The sequence below is a fragment of the Lampetra fluviatilis genome, chromosome 43, assembly GCF_964198595.1.
Source record: "Lampetra fluviatilis chromosome 43, kcLamFluv1.1, whole genome shotgun sequence".
Taxonomy (NCBI): Eukaryota; Metazoa; Chordata; class Hyperoartia; order Petromyzontiformes; family Petromyzontidae; genus Lampetra; species Lampetra fluviatilis.
The window spans coordinates 4,317,677-4,341,199 of NC_136317.1; the positions used below are offsets into that span (position 1 = coordinate 4,317,677).

Below are 23,523 nucleotides of genomic sequence, written 5' to 3' on the forward strand. Positions count from 1 at the left end.
GTGAGAGAGAGAGAGCTACAATGGGAGTGAGAGAGTGAGAGAGAGATCTACAATGGGAGTGAGAGAGTGAGAGAGCTACAAGGAGAGAGTGAGAGAGAGAGAGAGCTACAATGGGAGTGAGAGAGAGAGAGCTACAATGGGAGTGAGAGAGAGAGCTACAAGGAGAGAGAGAGAGAGAGTGTGTGAGAGAGAGCTACAATGAGAGTGTGAGAGAGTGAGAGAGCTACAAGGAGAGAGTGAGAGAGTGTGTGAGAGAGATCTACAATGCGAGTGTGAGAGAGTGAGAGAGCTACAAGGAGAGAGAGAGAGAGCTACAGGGAGAGAGAGAGAGTGGGGTTGGGTGAGCGACACGAGACGACACGGGTGGTGTGAGACAGCGAGACAGAGACAGCCACACGCACATCTGGCGGCAGACTCGCTTCTCTGGCGACATTCACAAAACACGCAGTCGAAGGCTCGTCCCATCCCTGCTTTGCGCGAGTTTTGATTGATTTGAAAAGACTAAACATTTTTTTTTTACCGAGCGAACGATTGAAGAGGACTCAACGGGAACGGGGGGCGGCTGAACCGCCTCGCGTGGCGTGGGTTCAGGTGAGCGAGTGGTGTCAACGTTGTGGTTGTTGTGGTGGTTGTGGTGGTTGTTGTTGTGGCCGTGCAAGTTGTTGCTCTCAAGGGTGCGCGCGCGCGTGCGTGCTGTGTCAATGCGACGTTGTGTGTGTGTCAGTAACGTGTTGTGTGTCATCTGTTGTGTGTGTGTCAGTAACGTGTTGTGTGTCATCTGTTGTGTGTGTGTCAGTAACGTGTTGTGTGTCATCTGTTGTGTTTTGTGTCAGTAACGCGTCGTGTGTCATCTGCTGTGTGTGTGTGTCAGTAACGCGTTGTGTGTTATCTGTTGTGTGTGTGTGTGTCAGTAACGCGGTGTGTGTCATCTGTTGTGTGTGTGTCAGTAACGTGTCGTGTGTCATCCGTTGTGTGTGTGTGTCAGTAACGTGTCGTGTCATCTGTTGTGTGTGTGTGTCAGTAACGTGTTGTGTGTCATCTGTTGTGTGTGTGTGTGTCAGTAACGTGTCGTGTGTCATCTGTTGTGTGTGTGTGTCAGTAACGTGTCGTGTGTCATCTGTTGTGTGTGTGTGTGGAGCGGTGGTGTAGCGGTTAGCGCTACGCTGCGCTACGAACCTGGCGACCCGGGTTCGATTGCCCGCTCACGGCCAACACCGGTGACGATTATCTGAACCGGTCCTGAGCCTCCCCTAGGTCGACTCAGCCTCAAATGAGTACCTGGTGCAGTGTGTAAACATCGCCACGAGGGAGACAAAGGCGGCCGGGCGTGGTGCTGGCCACCCACCCCCTCGTGTGCCGTGCCGGCATTCATAGGTGCTCGCTAACAGAACTTTTCCCTACAGTCTGTTAAGGCTATACGGGGGATCTTTGTCTTTGTGTGTGCGCGCGTAATATGTCGACGCTGCCTCAAATGAGCAGCCTGTGCTGTGTGTAGACATCGTCACCGGGGAGACAAAGGCAGCCGGGCGTGGTGCTGGCAACCGAACGGCACTTGTCCCAACAAGTCTGTCAAGGCTATACGGGGGACCTTTGGTGCCGGCGATGGTGTGGGGGGCGGTGTCAAGGGGCGACTCACCCCACCGACTCCACCTTCAATCTTGCAGAGCCACCGTCGCTGCTACAGCGGCGACGGTGTAACGGATGCCGTCAAGGGCAGACGAATTTGAATCGGCGCATATCACCACCACCATCACCACCACCATCACCACCACCACCATCATCACCACCATAACTACCATCACCACTACCATCACCACCATCACCACCACCACCATCACCACCAAAACCACCATCACCACCACCACCATCACCACCACCATCCCCGTCTTGCCGTGAGACTTCCGCCGACTTTTCGGGGCCGAACCGCGACTCATGGAGTCGACCAACTCGACCACCGCCGCTCAACAGCAGGCGTCGTCGTCCGCGAGCGCTCACCCCAACATCTCGTGCCCCATCGACAAACACTTCCAGCGCGCCTACCTGCACCCCTTCTACATCTTCGTCGCCCTGGCGAGCGTCACGGGCAACGCCGTGGCCATCTGGCTCTTCTGCCGCGTGATGAGACCCTGGAGCGCCATCACCGTCTTCATGTTCAACCTCGCCGTGGCCGACCTTCTCTACGCCTTCTCGCTGCCCCTCTTCGCCGAATACTACGGCAACGACGTCGGCTGGACGTTCGGCGACGCCGCGTGCAAGGCGTGCCGCTTCGCCTTCCAGCTCAACCTGTGCGCGAGCATCGCCTTCATCACGCTCATCAGCGCGCACCGATGCCTCGGCGTCGCGCGTCCTCATCGCGGCGCCGCGCTCGCGCGCAACCGAGGCCACGCGTGGCGCGCTAGCGCGGCCACGTGGGCCCTCCTCGTGCCGCTGCTGCTGCCCACCGCGTACTTCAGCCGCACGGGCTACCGCGAGCAGCGCCTCGTGTGCTTTGACACCACCCCCGACTCGTTGCTCCACCGCTACCAGCTCTACAGCCTCGCGGTGACCGCCGTCGGATTCGCCCTCCCCTTCGCCGTCGTCCTCGTCTGCTACTCGCTCATCGCGGTCGCGCTCGCGAAGAGTTCGTCCATCGCGGGCCACGCGAAGGCGCGCACCTTCGCCCTCCTGGCCATCGTCCTGTTCACCTTCTCGGTGAACTTCCTGCCCTACCACGCGTTGCGCAATCTCAACGTCGCCATGCGGCTCTCGACCGCTCGCGGGGACGGGTTCCCGTGCCCCACCGTCAGGGCCGTCTACGTGGCTTATCAGGTGTCCCGCGGCCTGGCGGCGCTCAACACGTGCCTCGACCCCGTCATCTACACGGTGGCCACCGAGCGAGTGCGCGCACGTATCGTGAGCCAGCAGCAGCAGCGGCGGAGACAACAGCAGCAGCAGCGAGTGCCGCGTCTGTGCCTCGATGTGTTGGCCGCGGATTGACTCGAATTGGCTCATTGGCACCGCGTGCACTGCGGCGACTGACACTGCTGCCGAGACTAATAACGGGGGGTGGGGTGTGGGCGGAGGGAGGCTGCGGAATGGAGACTGTGCAGGTGAAATATCGAATTGCGCGCGCGGGGGCGGGGCAGCTTTGGCGTCGCTTTGCGGCGACACAAAACGCAGCTCGGAGGCAACACGAGACAAACGCCACCGCACACAACACGGCGCATTACTTGAAGCAAACGCCCGGCTACAAATGCCCTCCTAAAACTAAGACAAAGATCCCCTGTATAGCCTTAACGGACTCTTGGGGCAAGTGCTGTTAGCGAGCACCTATGAGGGGGTGGGTGGCCAACACCACGCCCGGCCGCCTTTGTCTCCCCAGTGGCGATGTTTACATACTGGACCAGGTACTCATTTGCGGCTGAGTCGACCTAGGGGAGTCCCAGGACCGGTTCAGATAATCGTCACCGGTGTTGGTCGTGAGAGGGAATCGCTCACGGATCGCCGGGTTCGTAGCGCTAACCGCTCCGCTACCGTATCCCCACACAAACACAACTTAACCGGTTATTGCGTAGATCCAATTGCTGTGTATTCATCGTTACACCTACAACCCGATAACACTGGTCAACAAAAAACAAAAAATTCTGGCCTGGACTTTTGCAGCTGTTTTAGACTAATTTCAGGGTGCCGATTCCAAATCTGATCTCAGATTTGCTCTATCACATCTCATTTTTATGCTATCGACATACCCCATTTTCATTGATTTTACCCGAAATTAACTCTGTCACTTATGATTGCAAGTTGTTGCGAGTCAGTGACTGCTTTAGTGTCAAAATATGGTGCTGTATTTTTAGGATAGTGTGTTTATAATATAATTTCATGTAGATATCCACATTTATTTAATATTTTTCTTCTGCAGTTTTTATTGAAAATGCGATATTTGATATTTCAAAAACCTGATGTGATAGACAACAACTGATGCCAGATTTGGAATCAGCACCCCAAAATTACCTTAAAACCGTTGGAATACCTTATGCCAGAAAAAGTGTGTTGACCAGTGTAATCGAACGTTGTACTGAATAAGGAAGGGCACACCAGGGGTAACACTTGTGCCTCAGAAATTAAACACCTGGGGTTCGATTCCAGTCTCGTGCGTGGAGTTCCTCTCCTGTTCCGCGGAGGTTTTATCCGCGATTCTCTCGTCTCCTCCCAGAGCGTGACACGTGCAATGTACCCGGTGCATAATATTGGCCGCGAAAGCCTCCTCGTGTTAAGGTGCACCTCGTGTCGACTAAACATCAGAGGTCGCAACCGGGTACCCGATACCCGTACCCTACCTGATACCCGGCTACCCGTACCCGTACCCGGCCGGGTACGGGTACGGGTAGCCGTTTGCGACCCTGGTGCGGTCGGGTACGGGTAAGGAATCAAAACCCGTTTGCGACCTCTGCTAAACATCCCAATGGAGTGTCCTCCTGACAAATCGCCTTCAGACGCAGTGTAGCTTTCATGGATGAAAACGTTATTTTTGTAGATTTGAAGTTTTCGTGACTGCAGGAATCACACCCTGATGATGGACGCTTGTGTTGTGCCTGAAACGTCGTGATTCATTTTATTTTCTACCTACGTGACTTTACCGAAAGAACCAAAGAGTATGTTATTTTTGTAACTGAACTATGGACTTAACTACATTTGATTTTTTTTGCTAGATAAGGCCCACTGAGCAATGTAGCTCTTTTTCAGAAGCGATCTGGCCACGAACGACATCTCAACGAAGTGGCTTAACACGTGGACATGTATAGCAGCCAAACACTCTAAACGCGTGATGTTGATTCTAAATGTGGAGGGAAAAACCGGAGGACCCGGAGAAAAATCCACGCGACCACTGGGAGAGAGAGAGGGAGAGAACACGCAAACTCCAAATATACAGCAGGCATCGTCAGGGTTGGGATCGAACCCACGATCTCCTGCATACCAGACCGAGCGAGTTCACATATCGCCACCACGAGTAATGCCCTAAGAGCCGACAAATCAATTTCCCTTTCCTGAAATTCTATATTTTGTTGTTTTAAGATGTCATGAACTGATCTGTCCAACAACGATTTGCTGGATGCGGCTACACCACGTTTGCGACCTACCTCACTGCCATCTGCTAGTCTCAAAACAAGTAACGATTTCGCGAATAGCGGGATCGCAGCAAGAGTGCGTATTTTGTAAAGTCAACAACACGTGCCAATCAACTGTTATCAACAATCTATTGTTATATAATTACAATAACTCCCCCCCCCTGCCCCCTCTGCTCTGATTGGGTCACAGTGATGACGTCATATTGATTCTAGATTTTAAGCTTTCGTGACTGCAATAATTCACTCTTAGGTCTTTTCAGTAAAGTCACGTAGGTAAAAAATAAATAATAAAAATAAATAATAAAAATAAATACAGCAATTGTGCTGTGACTGTTCCGCCTGAAGACGGAAGCTTGTGTTGCCTCCGAAACGTCGTGATTTATTATTTTATTTCTATTATTTGTTAGATTATTTATATTATTTACTTGTATTATTTATTTTTTACCTACGTGACTTTACCGAAAAGACCTAAGAGTATGACGTCATATTGTTCTATTTAACACCGGAAGCTGGTGAATGGCTTCACTATTCTGGGAAATGTTGGATGTAATTACCAACGAAACGACCTACTACTCAGATTGTAAATGTCGTGGATTCATCTCCAACACACCGGTGGGGTGAAGCAGTAACTAATTGACACGTTTTGTTTACGTGACAAACCTTCCTGGCTGTGTCGAATTGGTGGAGGGTTACGACGCATTTATACTTACGCGATCTGACCCAAAAAAATCCTTGATTATGAAGGCGAATAGAGAGATGGAGTGTGTGAGTGTGTGGATTGCAATTTCCATTCATTAGTCCATCCGTTGTTTGTGGTTAGCGAGGGGGCGTCTTTGGTGACACTGAAGTCACTCGGGCACATCGAGGGCTCATTATGGCTGGAAAAAACAAACACAAACAGGGCACCTGCGGTATTGATGACGAGATATGTACGACCTATGAACTTTTGACCTCGGCATGAACCAAAAAAAGCAAAATAACACGACCGAAGATAAATAGTGGCATATCATGGAATATTTTTTTCTTTGCCAGTATCAATCAGTTTCAAAGAGAAGGCATGTATTATCAAGAGCATGTTTTGTTTGCATGCTCACCATGTGTGCCGTGTGTGGTTAATGCTGAATAGATTCCTTAATGACTTGGAGAAGATCTACAAAGAGGAGTGGGACAAAATCGCTATAATACAGGTTTTTATTTTGGGTTAGATCGCGTAAATATATAAATGTGTCGTTAAACCCGCCACCACCCGACACAGCCAACTAGTAAGGGTTGTCACGTAAACAGAACGTGGCCAATTCGTCACCAGTACAGCACTAGTATGTAGTGTATAGTGTAATGTATAGTAGTGTAGTGTATAGTGTAGTGTATTGTGTAGTGTATAGTGTAGTGTACTAGTACAGCACAACGGTGTGTTGGAGAGCCAAGCCACAACATTTACTATCTGAGTACGACGCTTCGCCAGTAATTACAATCAGCTTCATCCATTTGGCATTTAGGCATCTCAACACCTATACTCTTTGCTTTTTTTGTTAAAGTCACGTAGGTAAAAGATAAAATAAAAAAAATGAAAACAACTAAATTAAATCACGACGTTTCGAAGGCAACACAAGCCTCCGTCATCAGGTGTGACCACTCCAGCAAAATTACTGTAGCGTATTAAATTTTACTGGAGAAGTCACCTGATGACGGAGGCTTGTGTTGCCTTCGAAACGTCGTGATTTAATTTAGTTGTTTTAATTTTTAAATTAATTTTAGATTTATTTTGTTTTATATTTTACCTACGTGACTTTACCGAAAAAAACAAAGAGTATGGATCCTTGCAGTCACGAAAGCTTCAAATCTAGAATCTCAACACATCTTGTTGTATTGCCAGATAAAGGGGGGAAACGTCTTTTTATTAACTCACTCTGTCTGTTGTGGTCGTTGTTGTTGTCGTTGTTGTCGTTGTTGTATCCTCAAATCTTGTAACTCAATTTGAACCCACTTCCCAATTTGGTATCGACTGCAAACTTGGTATACTTATGTCACACTGATGACAATACTATATTCTATCATAAAAATAGATATTTCTAAACATTATTTTTTACATGTTATGTTTCGGCTTGACTCTTAATTGTCCACGGTCAACTGACGTTGGCTGTAATTGCCCACGGTCCCTTACGTGATGGCAAGCTTCGGGGCCACTTCATGGAGTCGTGGAGTTCTGCCATTACTAGTACGGTACATTTCATTAAAGCGTGTTTACATTTTTTAAAATATTACTTATTTAGTTTCACAACGCCGTTGTTACTATACCACCAGAGGGAACACAGTTAAGGGCGTGGCAGTTGGGTTCAGCCGAGGGCCATTTGGATAATTATAACATCATTCGCTGGCCAGACAAAATCCTCAAATTAAAAATTAGCCCGTTTTATTTGGTCAAACATTGAATTAACTCACCCCTAATGCGATGGCTGGAACTGCTTCTCTTTGGCGAGGCGTGTGATGTTATCTGGTATTGATGATGTTGCTACTCGCAACTGCTTTTCCAGGGTTGCTCCTAGATTTATTGAATTTCGAGCGGGCCTCATACGGCCCGCGGGCCGGACATCCCCCACCCCTGGGTTAAAGGGTTCGCGATCACGGCGGGTCCACACTACAAACTCGAGGCAATGTGGTGGCGGTGAGGCAGGCAGGCAGGGCAACAGGGGAGCAAAGTGATCGCAGGCCCTCTTGCCGGCGTGTCAACAAAACATCATCTGGCTCTACGCCTGATTGATGCTGGTTGTATTTACTCGGCGAAACGTCGTACGGGAATTGTAAATGTTTTCGGTTTCACTCTCCAACACACCCCAGTGTGCTGTGCCAGTAACGAATTGCCATGTTTTGTCGACGTGACAAACCTTGCTAATTATTATTGGGGCCGTCCATAAATGACGTCACGCGATTTATGGACGATTTTTGACCCCCCCCCTTCGTCACATGGCGTCACAAAAAGTCAGACCCCCCCTCCTCAAATATGACGTCACAAAGCTCCCCCCCCCAAAAAAAAATATAAAACTTGCTTCAAATCGCTTTAAACTATTGTCATTGTAGTGCGTATTTAATGTGACGCTGCACTCTGATGTTGTACACACACGCACACACACGCGCACAACAACAACAACCGCCATTCGCCACTAAGTGGCGGTGACGTCACCACGACGCTTGTGCCAGGCCATATGCACCTTGAGGCCACGTGAAGTGTCGAACGCCCGCTAGCAGGAGGTCACGGGGCAGACCCAGGTGCCACGGGTCGACTGACTGAGACGACTGAGATGACTGACTGATGCACCACCTGTACCCCCTGCTGTGCCAACTTGCTGTGATTTAGCCACCCGGCGCTCCGCTCGTTTTTGTGAGCGTCGCTCCTCCGCCTTCCGTTGTTGTTGGAGGGCGACTGCCTCCAACTGCCCAGTAGCGTCCTTCACGAGCCTCCTCCACAGAGGCCGATCTTGACACCGCTGGTACCAGTCATCGGCAAGTCCACTCAGCTCCACGTCCTCCTGTACCACATCACTCCATCTCTTCTCCAGCCCGTGCCGCGCCCGTTTAGCCCCCTCGATCCGGCCGAACAAAAGCTGTTTCGGCATGCGGTGGCTGGGGATGCAGGCTACATGACCCAGCCAACGCAGCCTTGCCTGCCGGAGGTGCTCACCGATGGGACTTTGCCCAGATCTTTCAAGGATTTGTGAGCTCCTCACACAATCCAGCTTGGTTAAACCCAGGATGGATCGTAGGCAGGCCAGTCTAAATGTTTCCAACCGGCGAAGATGCTCCATTAGGGGGGTCCACGTTTCGCAAGCGCAGAGAAGGGAGGGAATGACCGTGGCCGAGAAGACTTGAAGATTCGTGCGGAGCGACAGACCCAGGTAGCTTCCACACAGCATTACGCAACCGATAAAAAGATATTGCCGCTCGACTGATTCTGAGTGAGACCTCTGCTGTTAAACTGGAGCCGGTCATAAGCACACTGCCCAGGTATGGGAAACTCTCCACTCTCTCCACAACTGCCCCATCACCGATTGGGAGTTGTGGGGGTGGAGTGTCCGATGGTACCAAATACCCAGGCAGGTGCTTAGTTTTGGTGGGGCTGATGGTAAGGCCCCACCTCTTAGTGGCACGCTCCAGTCTCAGCAGCAGCGTCTCCAACTCCTCTTCTGAATGAGCAGCTATTACCAAATCATCGGCATAGATAACGTGGTTGACCAATAGAGAGCCATCCCTTGTTCGCACCCGAGCATCTATCAGCCTCCCATTATATCTGTACGAAATGGAAATTCCCCCGGTACAGCTATTGAAGGCTTCACGAACTAAGTGGTCAAAATAGATGTTAAATAATGTGGGAGCCAGAGGACATCCCTGTCGCACCCCAAGGTGTACAGGGTTTGGCTCTGACTCCTGGCCACGTAGTTTTACCCGGGCCCGCTCACCATCATGAAGGTCCTTAATGATCGTGAGCAGAGGGTCAGGGACTCCGAAAGCACGAAGAACAACCCAGAGCCCAGGCCTACTGATGCATCAGCAGCAGGCCATGCTTTCCCACCTGATGACGGACGCTTGTGTTGCGCCCGAAACGTCGTGATTTATTTAAATTGTTTATACCTACGTGACTTTACCGAAATAACCAAAGAGTATGGATCACATTCCTCTTGATATGCAAATTATTTTGTCAAGGCGCCCTTTCCCCCCCCCTTCCAACCCAGCTTATATATATGCTTCAAGCACGTGTGCTGTTTGATTCAGACGCTGTCGCCTCGACAGACCTGGTTTCACCTGAGGACGGCTGCTTGCGTTGTGGCCGAAACGTCGTGAGAATTATTTTATTATGTTTTATTTTTATTATTTTATTACTTCCCTTCTACGTGACTTTACCGAAAGAACTAAGAAGAGTATGGCTCACACTGTATTTAAGTTGATGTTGTACAAATGCAAGTGACGGCCCCGCCTCCTACCTCACCCACAACGTACGGGGCATGGCATGGGGTGGTAATTAGACCATGCTTCGCCACGTTGGTCAATGCGGGTTGGTGAAGGTGGGGAGCGTAGACTTGGAAGCATATAACTGCAGTACAACGATCAAACGTGTTGATATCCCTGACCCAGTGGTGGTAATTGCACATTCGTATGACGGGGGAGAGTCTGGCCATAGTACAACTGCGCCCCCATCCCCTCCAAAAAGCGATGCTCAATGTATCGACCCTGAAAGGTTGATGGGCTGAGTCAAAAAAATGCTCCCTCTTAAATGAAACGATCATTTTTGGTTTTATTCTACCAGCTAAGGCCCACTGACCAATTGGTTATTTTTTTTTCCGAAAGCGACCTGGCCACAAATGATAGCCCAACGAAGTGGCTTATCATCGTGTGGAAATGTATGGCAGCCAACTCCTCGAAACGCGTGATGTCGATTCTAAATGCGGAGGTAAAAAAAAACGGAAGGCCCGGAGAAAAATCCACGGGATCACGGGAAAAGAGACGCGCAAACTCAAAATATACAGCAGCAGGCGTCAGTATCGGGATCGAACCCACGACCTCCTGCATACTCGGCGAGGCAGTTAACATCTCATAGCCACCGTGTCACCCTCTGATCGTCGCCCGCCGTCATCGTGTGTTCGCCAACTGCTGCCCTGCAGCACTTTGGTCTCTCCGTGCGACGGCAAACGTCATGCCGCGGTGACGATGACGCGCGGGCGATTATTGAAAGGTCGCGTGCCCTCCACCACGACGCTCATCGCAGCCGCGAGACTCATCATCCCATAGAGAGCGGCGCTTTCCTTACACCCCCCTCCCACCCCGCCCATCATCTTCCGCACTGGAGATCGTACCCCAAAAAAACAATGGGACGATATTTTTTGGTCTCCAAGGTACGCAAGAGGAGAGAGAGAAAACAAACAAAAAAACACACAGAATATGAAAAAATAACAATATTTGTACCCTTCCTGGCAATAAAACACAGCTCTACAACACAGTCCTACGTGTGCAGTGACAAGCACGTCAGCACCAACCCCCTCTCTCTTGTCCTCTGGAAGCTGGAGCTGCGTCGAGGCTGATTTGATGGCGGGTTTTTCTAAGAAACAACAACAACAAACACAACAACAACCACAACAACACACCCACAAGAAAAATTAAAGCCCGCCACTAAAGCGAGATTCGTGTCATTTTACAAGGCAGGGCCTCACTTGGAAAGCAAATCAGCCACGTTTTTATTGTTGTTGTTTTTGTTGTTGTTGTTTTTGCAGTCTCGGAGTTAACACAAAGCGATTCGGCAACCATAATTCCAGCCACACTATTCCGTTTGTAAGATCTCATTGTTTTTTTGGGTGTAACCCGCGGAGTAATTCCCGGAGAAGACCACCGCGACATCTGCCAATCTGCGGCGCTCTGCTGGTGACTCGCTTGCTGCTGCTGCTGTGGGGTGGTGGAAATGAAGTTTTTTGTTTGTTGTTTTCGGGATGAAGGGTTCCCCGGTCTTTCATAACAGGACCACTCTCGAGCCACGCGCGCTCGCAATGGGATATCGTCATTTACGATATTCGCCAACCTGCCCGCGCCACCACGTGTTTGTGAGCGCGGCAGAGTTTGTTCGAAACTTGGCTGGTTTTTATTTTTAAAGGGGGGGGGGGGCAGGGGGCGGTGGGATATCCCATATTGGAGGCCGATGGGTTTTGGGTGGGAGATGTCGTGCTCACAAGATTCCAAAGTCTCACGAACAGCAGGAGGAGGTGGTGGGGGTGAGGGGGTGGGGGTTAGAGAGGGAGGGGGGGGGGGCAATGGTGTGGCTCTTCCTGAAGGCTCAAGAATAAGAAAAAAAAAATCTGCAAAATGTTCGGTGGCTCAGTGGGGTGGCGAGCGGCTCGCAATTGGGAAAGTCGCGAGTTTAGACGCTGATTTTGGGGAGGGGGGGGGGGTGCGCATGGACTCAGCTCATTAGTTCCTCCAGGGGGTCGATACAATCTCGCACCACTTTGTGTGGGAAGCACCAGGAGCGAGTGTCCTTTCGGGAGAGACTTGCCTCTCGCCATGGAAGTGCGCGTTACCAACATGGGCTCAACGCCGTGTGACGCGGGCGACGCGTAGTCGCTCTCTCGCTGCTCTTCGGCGCAGGAGTCCACCTCGACTCTGCGCGTCCTCTCCGGCTGGACGAGGCGGGCGAGTGATGAAGTCCAGCGTGCGGTCGACCTCATCACCGACCTTGATCTCCGCTCAGCAGCTGGTGGGGAGAGCCGAGGAGGGCGGCGGATTGCGAAATGAGCCCAGCCAACCAAACCGCGCGTGCCCTTCACCCTCTAGCCGTGCCCTCTCCCCCCTCTACCCGTGCCCTCCCCCCTCCCCCCCTCCCCTCTCTACCCGTGCCCTCCCCCCTCTACCCGTGCCCCTCCCCCCTCTACCCGTGCCCTCCCCCCTCCCCCCTCCCCTTTTTACCCGTGCCCTCCCCCCTCTACCCGTGCCCCTCCCCCCTCTACCCGTGCCCCTCCCCCCCCTACCCGTGCCCCTCCCCCCTCCACCCGTGCTCTCCCCCCTCCCCCTCTCTACCCGTGCCCTCCCCCCTCCCCCCTCTACCCGTGCCCTCCCCCCTCTACCCGTGCCCTTGAGCCGAGTGGAATTCCCTGCCAAGGTCAAGGCGCCTACGCTGGCATTGTGTATAGCCTCGCTAGACTTTGTCCTTGCCGCCTGCGGTGACCCCGAGGCAGTGATGGAATTCCACGTTCCTATGGCGGCGTGGCGCGGGTGGTTAGAGGCGAGTCTGTCCATAGGACGAGCATTGTTGACTTTGCAACACAAGGTGGTACCTCATTTTTATCAACCCCCCCCGTATGCAGGGATGATGGGCTGAGTCCTTTACGATCGCATGGGTCATCGTCTGTGGGTCGATGTGATCTGGTCCTGTGAGTGCGAACGATATTTAAGTGCTCCGGAAAATCGGGCTGCAAGATTGCGTTCCACACTGTGTGTCCCTGCGGGTGTGTGTGTGTCATCTCATTTGGATGACTTGCAGGTATTTTTGGTTGTTAATGTTTGTTTTAGCATTGGGATTATTTCTATTAATTTTCTGCCAAAACCCCTTACACGGTGTGTTGCAGAGGTGTGGACTCGAGTCATGTGACTTGGACTCGAGTCAGACTCGAGTCATGAATTTGATGACTTGCGACTCGACTTGGACTTGCATAACAATGACTTTGTCCCACCTATGAGATGTGGACTCGAGTCATGTGACTTGGACTCGAGTCAGACTCGAGTCATGAATTTGATGACTTGCGACTCGACTTGGACTTGCATAACAATGACTTTGTCCCACCTATGAGATGTGGACTCGAGTCATGTGACTTGGACTCGAGTCAGACTCGAGTCATGAATTTGATGACTTGCGACTCGACTTGGACTTGCATAACAATGACTTTGTCCCACCTCTGGTGTGTTGTATTGTAGTTGTATGGAGGAAACTGGAGGGAACATTGCACATTCCACTCACTCTCACAGCAGGGCGTGGGCGGGGAACATCCAAACTGCACACAAGAAAGGCGTCCCAGTCGAGAATCGAACCCTGCAACATCTTCTTGCTTTGAAAAAAAAACAAACCTCTATTTTTTCTTTCTTACCAGGTAAGACGCCTCTGAGCTGTTGAGCTATTTTTTTCAGAAGCGACCTGGCCACAAATGATAGCTCAACTAAGTGGGCTCATCACGTGGACATTTTGAGCAGCCAAATACTATAAACGCGTGATGTTGATTCAAAATGTGGAGGTGAAAACCAAGAGGACCTGGAGAAAAATCCACATGACCACGGGGAGAGAGAGACAGACACGCAAACTCCAAATATACAGCAGCAGGCGTCAGGGTCGAGATCGAACCCACGACCTCCTGTACACCAGGCGAGGGAGTTAACATCTCCTAGCAAGCCGTGGCGCTTTGAGGCACGAGCATCGCTACTCGGGGGCCGCCACCGCGTCAGAGTTGCTGGCGGTGCCAATAATGTGGCGATGATGTCGCAATAATGTGGCGATGATTTGGCGACCATGTGGCGATGATGTGCGGACGGCAGATCGGAAGCCTACAAACTGTTCTCCACGTTCGGCGTGATCCATAGTTGGCCTGGAACTCACCTAGCCACTCACTCGCCTACTCACCCACCCACTCAATTACTCACTCACCTACTCACCCACCCACTCGCCTACTCACCCACCCACTCACCCACCCACTCACCTACTCACCCACCCACTCACCTACTCACTCACCTACTCACCCACCCACTCACCTATTCACCCACCCACTCACCTACTCACCCACCCACTCGCCTACTCACCCACCCACTCACCCACCCACTCACCTACTCACCCACCCACTCACCTACTCACTCACCTACTCACCCACCCACTCACCTATTCACCCACCCACTCACCTACTCACCCACCCACTCACCGACTCAGCGGTCCATTGGCCTGGAACTCACCTAGCCACTCACTCGCTTACTCACCCACCCACTCACCTACTCACCCACTCACTCACCTACTCACCCACCCACTCACCTACTCACCCACCCACTCACCTACTCACTCACCCACTCACCTACTCACCCACCCACTCACCCACCCACTCACCTACTCACCCACCCACTCACCTACTCACTCACCTACTCACCCACCCACTCACCTATTCACCCACCCACTCACCTACTCACCCACCCACTCACCGACTCAGCGGTCCATTGGCCTGGAACTCACCTAGCCACTCACTCGCTTACTCACCCACCCACTCACCTACTCACCCACTCACTCACCTACTCACCCACCCACTCACCTACTCATCGACCCACTCACCTACTCACCCACCCACTCACCTACTCACCCACCAACTCACATACTCACCCACCCACTCACCTACTCACCCACCCACTCACCTATTCACCCACCCACTCACCTACTCACCCACCTACTTACCCACCCACTCACCTACTCAGCGGTCCATTGGTCCGGAACTCTCCTAGCCACTCACTCGCCTACTCACCCACCCACTCACCCACTCACTTGCCTACTCACCCACCCACTCACCTACTCACTCGCCTACTCACCCACCCACTCACCTACTCACCCATCCACCCACTCATCCACTCACCCACTCACTCACCTACTCAGCGGTCCATTGGCCCTGAACTCACCTAGCCACTCACTCGCCTACTCACCCACCCACTCACCTACTCACCCACTCACTCACCTACTCACCCACTCACCTACTCACCCACTCACTCACCTACTCAGCGGTCCATTGGCCCTGAACTCACCTAGCCACTCACTCGCCTACTCACCCACCCACTCACCCACCCACTCACCTACTCAGCGGTCCATTGGCCCTGAACTCACCTAGCCACTCACTCGCCTACTCACCCACCCACTCACCCACTCACTCACCTACTCAGCGGTCCATTGGCCCTGAACTCACCTAGCCACTCACTCGCCTACTCACCCACCCACTCACCTACTCACCCACTCACTCACCTACTCACCCACTCACCTACTCACCCACTCACTCGCCTACTCAGCGGTCCATTGGCCTGGAATTCACTGCCACTGTACGACGTTCGAGACTCTTCACAAACATTGAACCAGTGCGGTAGAAATGCGAGACAGGATTTCTAATAGCTTACCACGTATGTAACAGAGGTGTGGACTCGAGTCATGTGACTTGGACTCGAGTCAGACTCGAGTCATGAATTTGATGACTTGCGACTCGACTTGGACTTGCATAACAATGACTTTGTCCCACCTATGAGATGTGGACTCGAGTCATGTGACTTGGACTCGAGTCAGACTCGAGTCATGAATTTGATGACTTGCGACTCGACTTGGACTTGCATAACAATGACTTTGTCCCACCTATGAGATGTGGACTCGAGTCATGTGACTTGGACTCGAGTCAGACTCGAGTCATGAATTTGATGACTTGCGACTCGACTTGGACTTGCATAACAATGACTTTGTCCCACCTCTGGTATGTAATATTGCGCACTCGTGATAACCTGGGTGATCAGAGTTGGGCGTTTATAAATGTTACTTAATCGCTTACTATGTGGCCAGAGAATGACTCACAATCTGGGGAGGGCAGCATCAGCCAGACGGACGGTGAGCCAGAGTGCCACCAAGAGCCAAGGTGTCGCAATCGGCCTGGTGTTCATCCTTCACGCGTCCTCTTGGTTGCGAGTACACGCGAGTCGAAGTCGCGTAAATCCGCCTTGTCCAAACATCGCAAGGGCCTTGCACAAAAGCGACCGGTGTTTTGTTTTATTTGTCCGAATGATTTACCGCTTGTTTATAAAATGTTGGAATGTAAACGGCGGGCAGTACGTCCTATTCCCACAAACGTATCCGCGCCCATGAGGTCGTACATTTCTACACGAACATTCTTCAGCGCCCGCCGCCACAGGATTTCCATAAGAGTTTTTTTTTGTTTTACACCCACCCAGGTTTACACTGGACTTCAAAAACAATGTAAGGTCAAATAAACCCCTGTTGACCTGCATTGGCACGATGGGAATTTCTCATCTAGCAGTGGACCATTCACATGGACAGGAATATTTCCTTAAAAAAAAAATGCGCAAGGAATTGACGTGATTCAATTTGCCCGACGTCAGCCTCTGCGCAAATCCGTTTAGGAAATGAATTCGATTTTTTGTTCCGCGGTCATGATAATTGTTTCGGGGGGGGGGAAAATTCTAGATCGTTTTGGAGGGCGGCCCAGCGGCTCATGCCCGACTGTTTAGCCATTAAAGCTCGCTAATCGTACATTCATAGAGAGGACGAAAACAGCAGCCATCTGGAAACAACCACACTCAGCACTGGCGTTGCTATTGCTGCTGCTGCTGCTGCTGTTAGTCTATTTCCACGGATCCCTACTGGAGTAGGCGGGCTGTGAGCCACCACCCATTAATGCGAGCGCCGCGCACGTGCTCGGGTTGTCCGCCTTTTATTTTTCCACACCCGCGATGTCCTCGCACAGGCGGTGCCGAGGGGTTCTCATCATTTGAGGCCGAGTCGACCTAGAGGTTGGCACCCGGCAATAGGTCCCCCGACGGCAGTGGCCACTGATGCTCGTTAAGGACAGTCGTGAGTTGAGGCCCCGGGTCGCCGGCTTTCACGCCGCGATGCGCAAACCGCTGCGCTACCGCTCCACCACGGTGTAGCGCAAAGACAAAGGTCCCCCGTATAGTTTAAACATGCTGTTGGGGCAAGTGCTGCTATTATAAAAGCCGGCACGACACGCGAGCGGGCGGTGCGGACAGCACCACGCCCGGTCCGTCGTTGTCTCCCCAGTAGCGATGTTTAACACACTGCACCAGGTACTCATTTGAGGCCGAGTCGACCTAGGGGGGAGGCGTCCAGGACCGGTTCAAATATTCGTCACCAGGGTTGGTGGCCGTGTGCGGGAAATCGAACTCGGGTTAGCGCGCACACACACACGCACACACGCGTGCGAGTGCGCACACTTTCATCACACACACACACAAACACACGTTTTTTTTTAACTCCATACAAAACAACAAGGAGCGGCGCTACAAAGCCGCGTCGAGACCGACTGCGCTCAACGTGTGCAACACGACGCGTATGAAAAGCGAGCAACAACAAAAAACACAGAGGCAAAAACAACAGAAAGCGCGATGTGGACATTCCGACCGCATTCTGATCCCGCGTGCGCGCGGCAGCTCTTCCCATCCTCGCGGTGTCCTCGGCCGCTTGGCCCCCGCACCTCCCCGGCTCTGAATTATGCATAGACGTGACCCGCGGGAGCCCCAACGGCGCAGAGCTCGCCGTCATGAATAACACACGGGCTCCGGGCCTCGGGCGGTTACCGCAGCATGTGTTTGTGTGCGGTGGTGGCGGTGTAGCGGTCGACTCAGCCTCAATTGAGTACCCGGTGCGGTGTGTAAACATCGCCACTAGGGAGACAAAGGCGGTCGGGCGTGGTTGCTGGCCACCCACCCCCTCGTGTACCGTTCCGGCCTCCATAGGTGCTCGCTAACAGCACTTGCCCCTATCAGTCTGTGGAGGCTATACGGGGGATCTTTGTCTTTGTAGCGGTTAGCGCGCTGCGCTATGAAGCTGTCGACAACAAACTAAAGGCAAAACGCAGATCGAAAGAAATTCGTTTTCAATTCAGATGATTTACAAGTGGAAATCTCCAGTGGCTTCCTAACATCGGAAGGAAGAGCGTTCCAGACGTCCGTAGAAGCAGCGCATCTGAAAGCGCGCCATGATGCAGTGACCACCGTCTGTGCCATCCAACTTCCCTCGTCCCTTTGCTCGGGTGGAGGAAACGATACTTCGTGATGCGTGAATTAATAAATAAATACATGAATAAGACGCAACTGCGCTTCACCAAACCAAACAATTATTTTAGTTAAAGGTCCCGTTTGGCGCGTTGTATCCGAGTGGCATTTGTGTTTTTAGGAAATCGCAAGACTCTGCACTGGTCTGTCTCCACCTTCTCTGGCGCTCATCGGCAGAGTGACCGGATGAGCCCCGTGGTGCTGAGGTTGCCCGAGTCTAAAGGCGAAAGCGCTTCGTGCAAGACAACCACCAGCACCCCCCCTCCTCCCTCCCCATCCCAACCTCGTGTGGCCCGTTCAGCGCACAGGTAGAGGGCGACGTTCTTGTGTTGTTCTGGGGGAGGGGGGGCGGTTTTACGCTTGGTCAGTAGGGTCACTCCTTAACATGTGTTAAAAAAAACATTGTATCGAGCTTCCTCGATGTAAACGTGTGGAAAGTGCGGGAAATGCCTTGTAACAACTTTTAATCATTTGAATAAACAAGAACAACAACGATTTTAAGAATGTATCGAACGCTTGAATATCTCGGCGACTCAAAGTGCCCGACATCACCTCTCAAACATTCTAAGGGCACCCCCAGTGGCAGCCGTCCCTGTGCGGAGCAGGGCAACTCGGCACCTGGTCTGCGAGCGGGAGCATTAGTCTGCCGAGTAGCCCATCTGGACTCTCGGTTACTTTTTTCATTAATTAATAGACCATAATAATAGGGGTTTTCCCCTTTTTTGTGGCAACAAAACTGAAACCTTTTAAAAAGGAATCATGTCTGCATTAACCGCAAAATTTGTGGTCAAACTGCAAACAAAAAACACGCTCTGATAATATATACATTGTCCTTGAAACTGATTGGTCCACACCAGAGACGGCTTTCTTTTGAGCCTCGTCTCATTTGGTGCTAGACCAGAGGACGCCAAAAGGCGTACAGCTCATAGACAATGCACTATCAAAGTAATGAGGGCTCGGGGTAAGCATCTGCACTTTGACCACAAGTATTGTGGTTAATGCACACATGATTCCTCGTAAAAAGGTTTCAGTTTTGTTGCCAAAAAAAGGGGAAAATTCATAAACCACACAATAAACTGCTGTGGTCTGCGCTCCTGCAACGGAAGAGGAGGAACAGCGACACGACACGAACGCTTCACTCTCTCTGCTGAAGCCCTCTCCTCGTGGCCGGCAACAGCAGCAGTAGCAGCAGCAGACCTCAACAATGGCATTTGTTTTATTTCGATTTAAAGCTTTCGTGACTGCAGGGATTCATCTTCTTGGTTATTTCGGTAAAGTCACGTAGAAGGGAAGTAATAAAATAATAAAAATAAAACATCATAAAATAATTCTCACGACGTTTCGGCCACAACGCAAGCAGCCGTCCTCAGGTGAAGGCCAGGTCTGTCGGGGAGAATTATTTTATTATGTTTTATTTTTTATTTATTTATTACTTCCTTTCTACGTGATTTCACCGAAAGAACCAAGAAGACGAATGGCATTTGTTTCCCAAACCACATTTGCTGCCGTGATGCGCGAGATTTGGCTAATGCTATGCACACGCAATCGCGTAATAACGCGAGCCTTTATTATAACAGGGACATCTCTGCACCGACGGCATTCCCCACAGCAGCCGAGGAAGGCGCTCGTGCCGAGGTGGGTTACGGGCAGAGCGAGCGAGGGATTTTTTTTGTTTTTTTTGCTATGGGGGTCCTAACGGTGTCACGTGCCGCGTCGCTCCGTGCCTGGACAGGTCCGGGTCTTCTTTACGTCGAGATGAACGCACGCTGGGACTGTCTCTCGAGGAGGGAGGGTAAGGAAGGGGGGGGGGGTGTGGGGGCAATATCCCTGTGTAATTGATCGCCATCCACATGTGGCGATCACGCTCCCATTACCGCGCAATTGGAGCGAGGGGTCTCTGCGGCACGCCCGCGTTGCCGATTTGGCACTCGGTGGGTCTCTCTCCGTATGCATCGTGGCGGATTGAAACAAAAAAAAACATAATAACAAAAATAATATATACGCCGGGGGAAATGAAAACAAGAAGGCCATCCAATTCTGCGAGAACGTCGTAACAACAATCATGGTAAACAAAGACAGATCATGCGCGGATGCATACAATTCACGCCGTTTGGAAATGAATGGACGTGGGAGTTTGTCAGGACGCGATTGAGGACGACGATTGGTGACGGAGAGACGGCAACGGAGAGGAAGGCTGCAGTGGAGATGGAGCGATTAGTAATAATGCGATAATTTACATTCATAAAGCGCCCCTAAACGATCGATTAGTGGGACGGAAAGCGGCATTGGACCACGAGGGAGGGCGACGGTGCTGCAGAGGACTTCATGCAGCAGTGGATAGCAGAGGTGGGACAAAGTCATTGTTATGCAAGTCCAAGTCGAGTCGCAAGTCATCAAATTCATGACTCGAGTCTGACTCGAGTCCAAGTCACATGACTCGAGTCCACATCTCAGAGGTGGGACAAAGTCATTGTTATGCAAGTCCAAGTCGAGTCGCAAGTCATCAAATTCATGACTCGAGTCTGACTCGAGTCCAAGTCACATGACTCGAGTCCACACCTCTGGTGGATAGATAATGTTTCGTGACGATTATGTACATATATAATGCCGAGAAAAAAAGCTTGTGAACCACTTAGGAGTTCCACATATTGTACACATTTCAAACCGAAAATGTAATTTGATATTAGCCAAGTCGTAAGAAAGATAACGTGATGAAACAAATTCCGCAAAAAACATATTACTCTTTCAACATTTATTCTTCCACAAATGATTCTACATTCAATAACCACGTGTGAAAAAAGTTCGTGAACCTTTATATTCAGTAGCTGGTGACACCCCCTTGAGCAGCAATGACTGCAACGAACCATTTACTCTAACCGTTGGTCAGTTTCTCACATCGGATTTGAGGAATTGATGCATTCCTCATTAACTCGGTAACATTTGAGGGTTGCCTTGCATGGACAGCTTGCTTCAGGTCCTGTCACAACATTTTGATGGGGTTTAGGTCCGGACTTTGACTGGGCCACAGTAAAACGCGGCATTTTTTCTTCTGCAGCCATTCTTTTGTAGATCCGCTTGTATGTGTAATGACCGAAATGAAGAAGCACTCACCCAAAGCCAACGTGCAGTGTTCATGATCATTGTCTTGTTGCAAGACCCACTTTCGGTTCAGCTTCAGCTCACGGACGGATGAGCCTGACTTTCTCCTCGAAAATCGTCAAATACAATACCGGATTCATGGTTGTGTCAATGATGGCAAGCCGTTCAGGTCTTGGGCAGCAAAGCAGCCCCAAACCACCACATTCCCACCACACTTGACGTTTGGGATGAGGTTCTTCTGTTCGAAAGCAATGTTTGGTTTTCGAAAATAACGATTCCCATGGAGGCCACACATTTCTACCTTGTAGCTGGGGGGGGGGGGGGTCTTCCTCTGCATCGCTATTGTGTGGCGGTCTCGATTTATAGGAAGCTGGGCTGCCTCGCCAAATTGTGATTGATGACTTGATGGGATTTGGTCTTCCACCTGCTCCAAACACAGGAGCCCAGTCTGCTGCACAAACATTCTAATTTTCAATTACTCTGTGCACGTGGTTCTGTCTCTCCTCACTGCCTCCAAAGAGCCTGCTTTTCGCCAACCCCCTTTTGCCTGTACAGGTGGACCACATCCTCCACGTTGTATTTTCCTTTTTAGAGTTGTTTGTGCCATGTGACAACCGGTTTTCATTCAAGAAGGCTTTCACGGATAAAACTATGGAATTCCCATAATTATGATTGGGGTTCACAAACCTTTTCTCAGCATTGTGTGTGTGTATATATATAAACATCTCGCTGGTGTCTAGAGCGTGGGAGTTTTGCTTTATTCGGGAAGTCAACTATAGTTATTGCATGGATGGACTCGTTTCCGCCATTGTAACGTGGAATCGCCACGCCTGGCTCAGCGCTGTAAGCAGACGATGAACGCAGCGCCACAGCCGACTGAGTGTGGAAACCACGTGGACCTTTGTTGTTGTTGAGACCATCGAGAATGCTTTTATTGTATTATTCAAATTTTCCGAAAAATTTCCATCATCTCTTCGGTGGTGGTGGGTCGATAAAATAAGTACTAATTTTATACAAAGTCAACAGCGATTGTCATGTGGAAGAGACTCGACCCCGCAACAGGAACGTGGAATTACCGCCACTCGCTCAGGGTTGTAAACAGTCCACGTGCAGCGCCCTCAGTGCTTTCCTTCGAGCAGGGAAATCGATCGGAGCGGTTGGTTATGTACGGTGCGAAAGAAGTCCAACACACACGTACGTACACACATACGTGCGCTTGAGATGTTGACATGTTAGAGAGTTCGTCTTCTGTCGAACACGATGGTATGGCTACAGCGGCCACTCCTCGCGACGTGTACTCTGATTTACGTGCCCTCCCGAACAATAGCATCCTTCCGGCAGTTGTTATTTGACGCTCCCACGATTGTTCATCCGGGGAAAAGCCTCACCGGCTCTCGCGACTCGTTTTCGAGTAGAGTCCCTGCCAAAAGATTTCGCAGTCGTGGCGCGATGGTTTCTTACGTGCACGGTCCCGATTTGAGCCATTTATTACTGGACATCTGTGGAACAAAAATAGCTTAATAGCTCATCGGATTCATCCGGTAGAAATAAATATTCCGATTTTCAATTTGCGACGTGATTTTTTTCCAGATTTTTGTGTGTGTGTCAAAATTGAATCAACGGTGATGAGATAACATCAATCTCGTGTTGTTATTTTAAACTAGGAAACATATTCACTACGTCCTAAGCACATTCGTAAACACAATATAGGACTCTGGATTGTTTTGTATATAGTGTTTCTATGGGACCCTGTTTTTGTGACTGCCAAGATGTTATCGTATTATTATCGACACATGCATGCATGCTGGTTATAATGGGTTCACAATTAGTCCGACCACTAGAGGCGCTACCGTTCACTGCTACAGTAATATCATCATATTATATGCTTGATGGAAATTCGTGCAGGTACTAACTAAATGCCAATGTCGAGCTCTGCGACGAGAGGGCTTCAGCAGATCTAACCCCCAAAAACCTGCATCATGGGTGA

At 50.8% G+C, this 23,523-nt stretch overlaps 1 protein-coding gene across 2 annotated transcripts; it reads left to right on the plus strand.

Annotated features, from left to right (window-relative positions):
- The first annotated feature begins 214 nt into the window (after positions 1–214).
- Positions 215–3,025, plus strand: LOC144946937 (P2Y purinoceptor 1-like). 2 transcript variants are annotated; one of them, XM_078876004.1, is made up of 2 exons: positions 215–591; positions 1,480–3,025. In XM_078876004.1, exon 2 carries the CDS (start codon positions 1,933–1,935, stop codon positions 2,974–2,976), a length of 1,044 nt encoding a protein of 347 aa, XP_078732130.1. In that variant the 5' UTR covers positions 215–591; positions 1,480–1,932; the 3' UTR covers positions 2,977–3,025. The 2 variants fall into 2 exon arrangements, with proteins under 2 accessions (XP_078732130.1, XP_078732131.1); XM_078876005.1 differs by having other exon boundaries at positions 1,496–3,025.
- Positions 3,026–23,523: the final 20,498 nt, after the last annotated feature.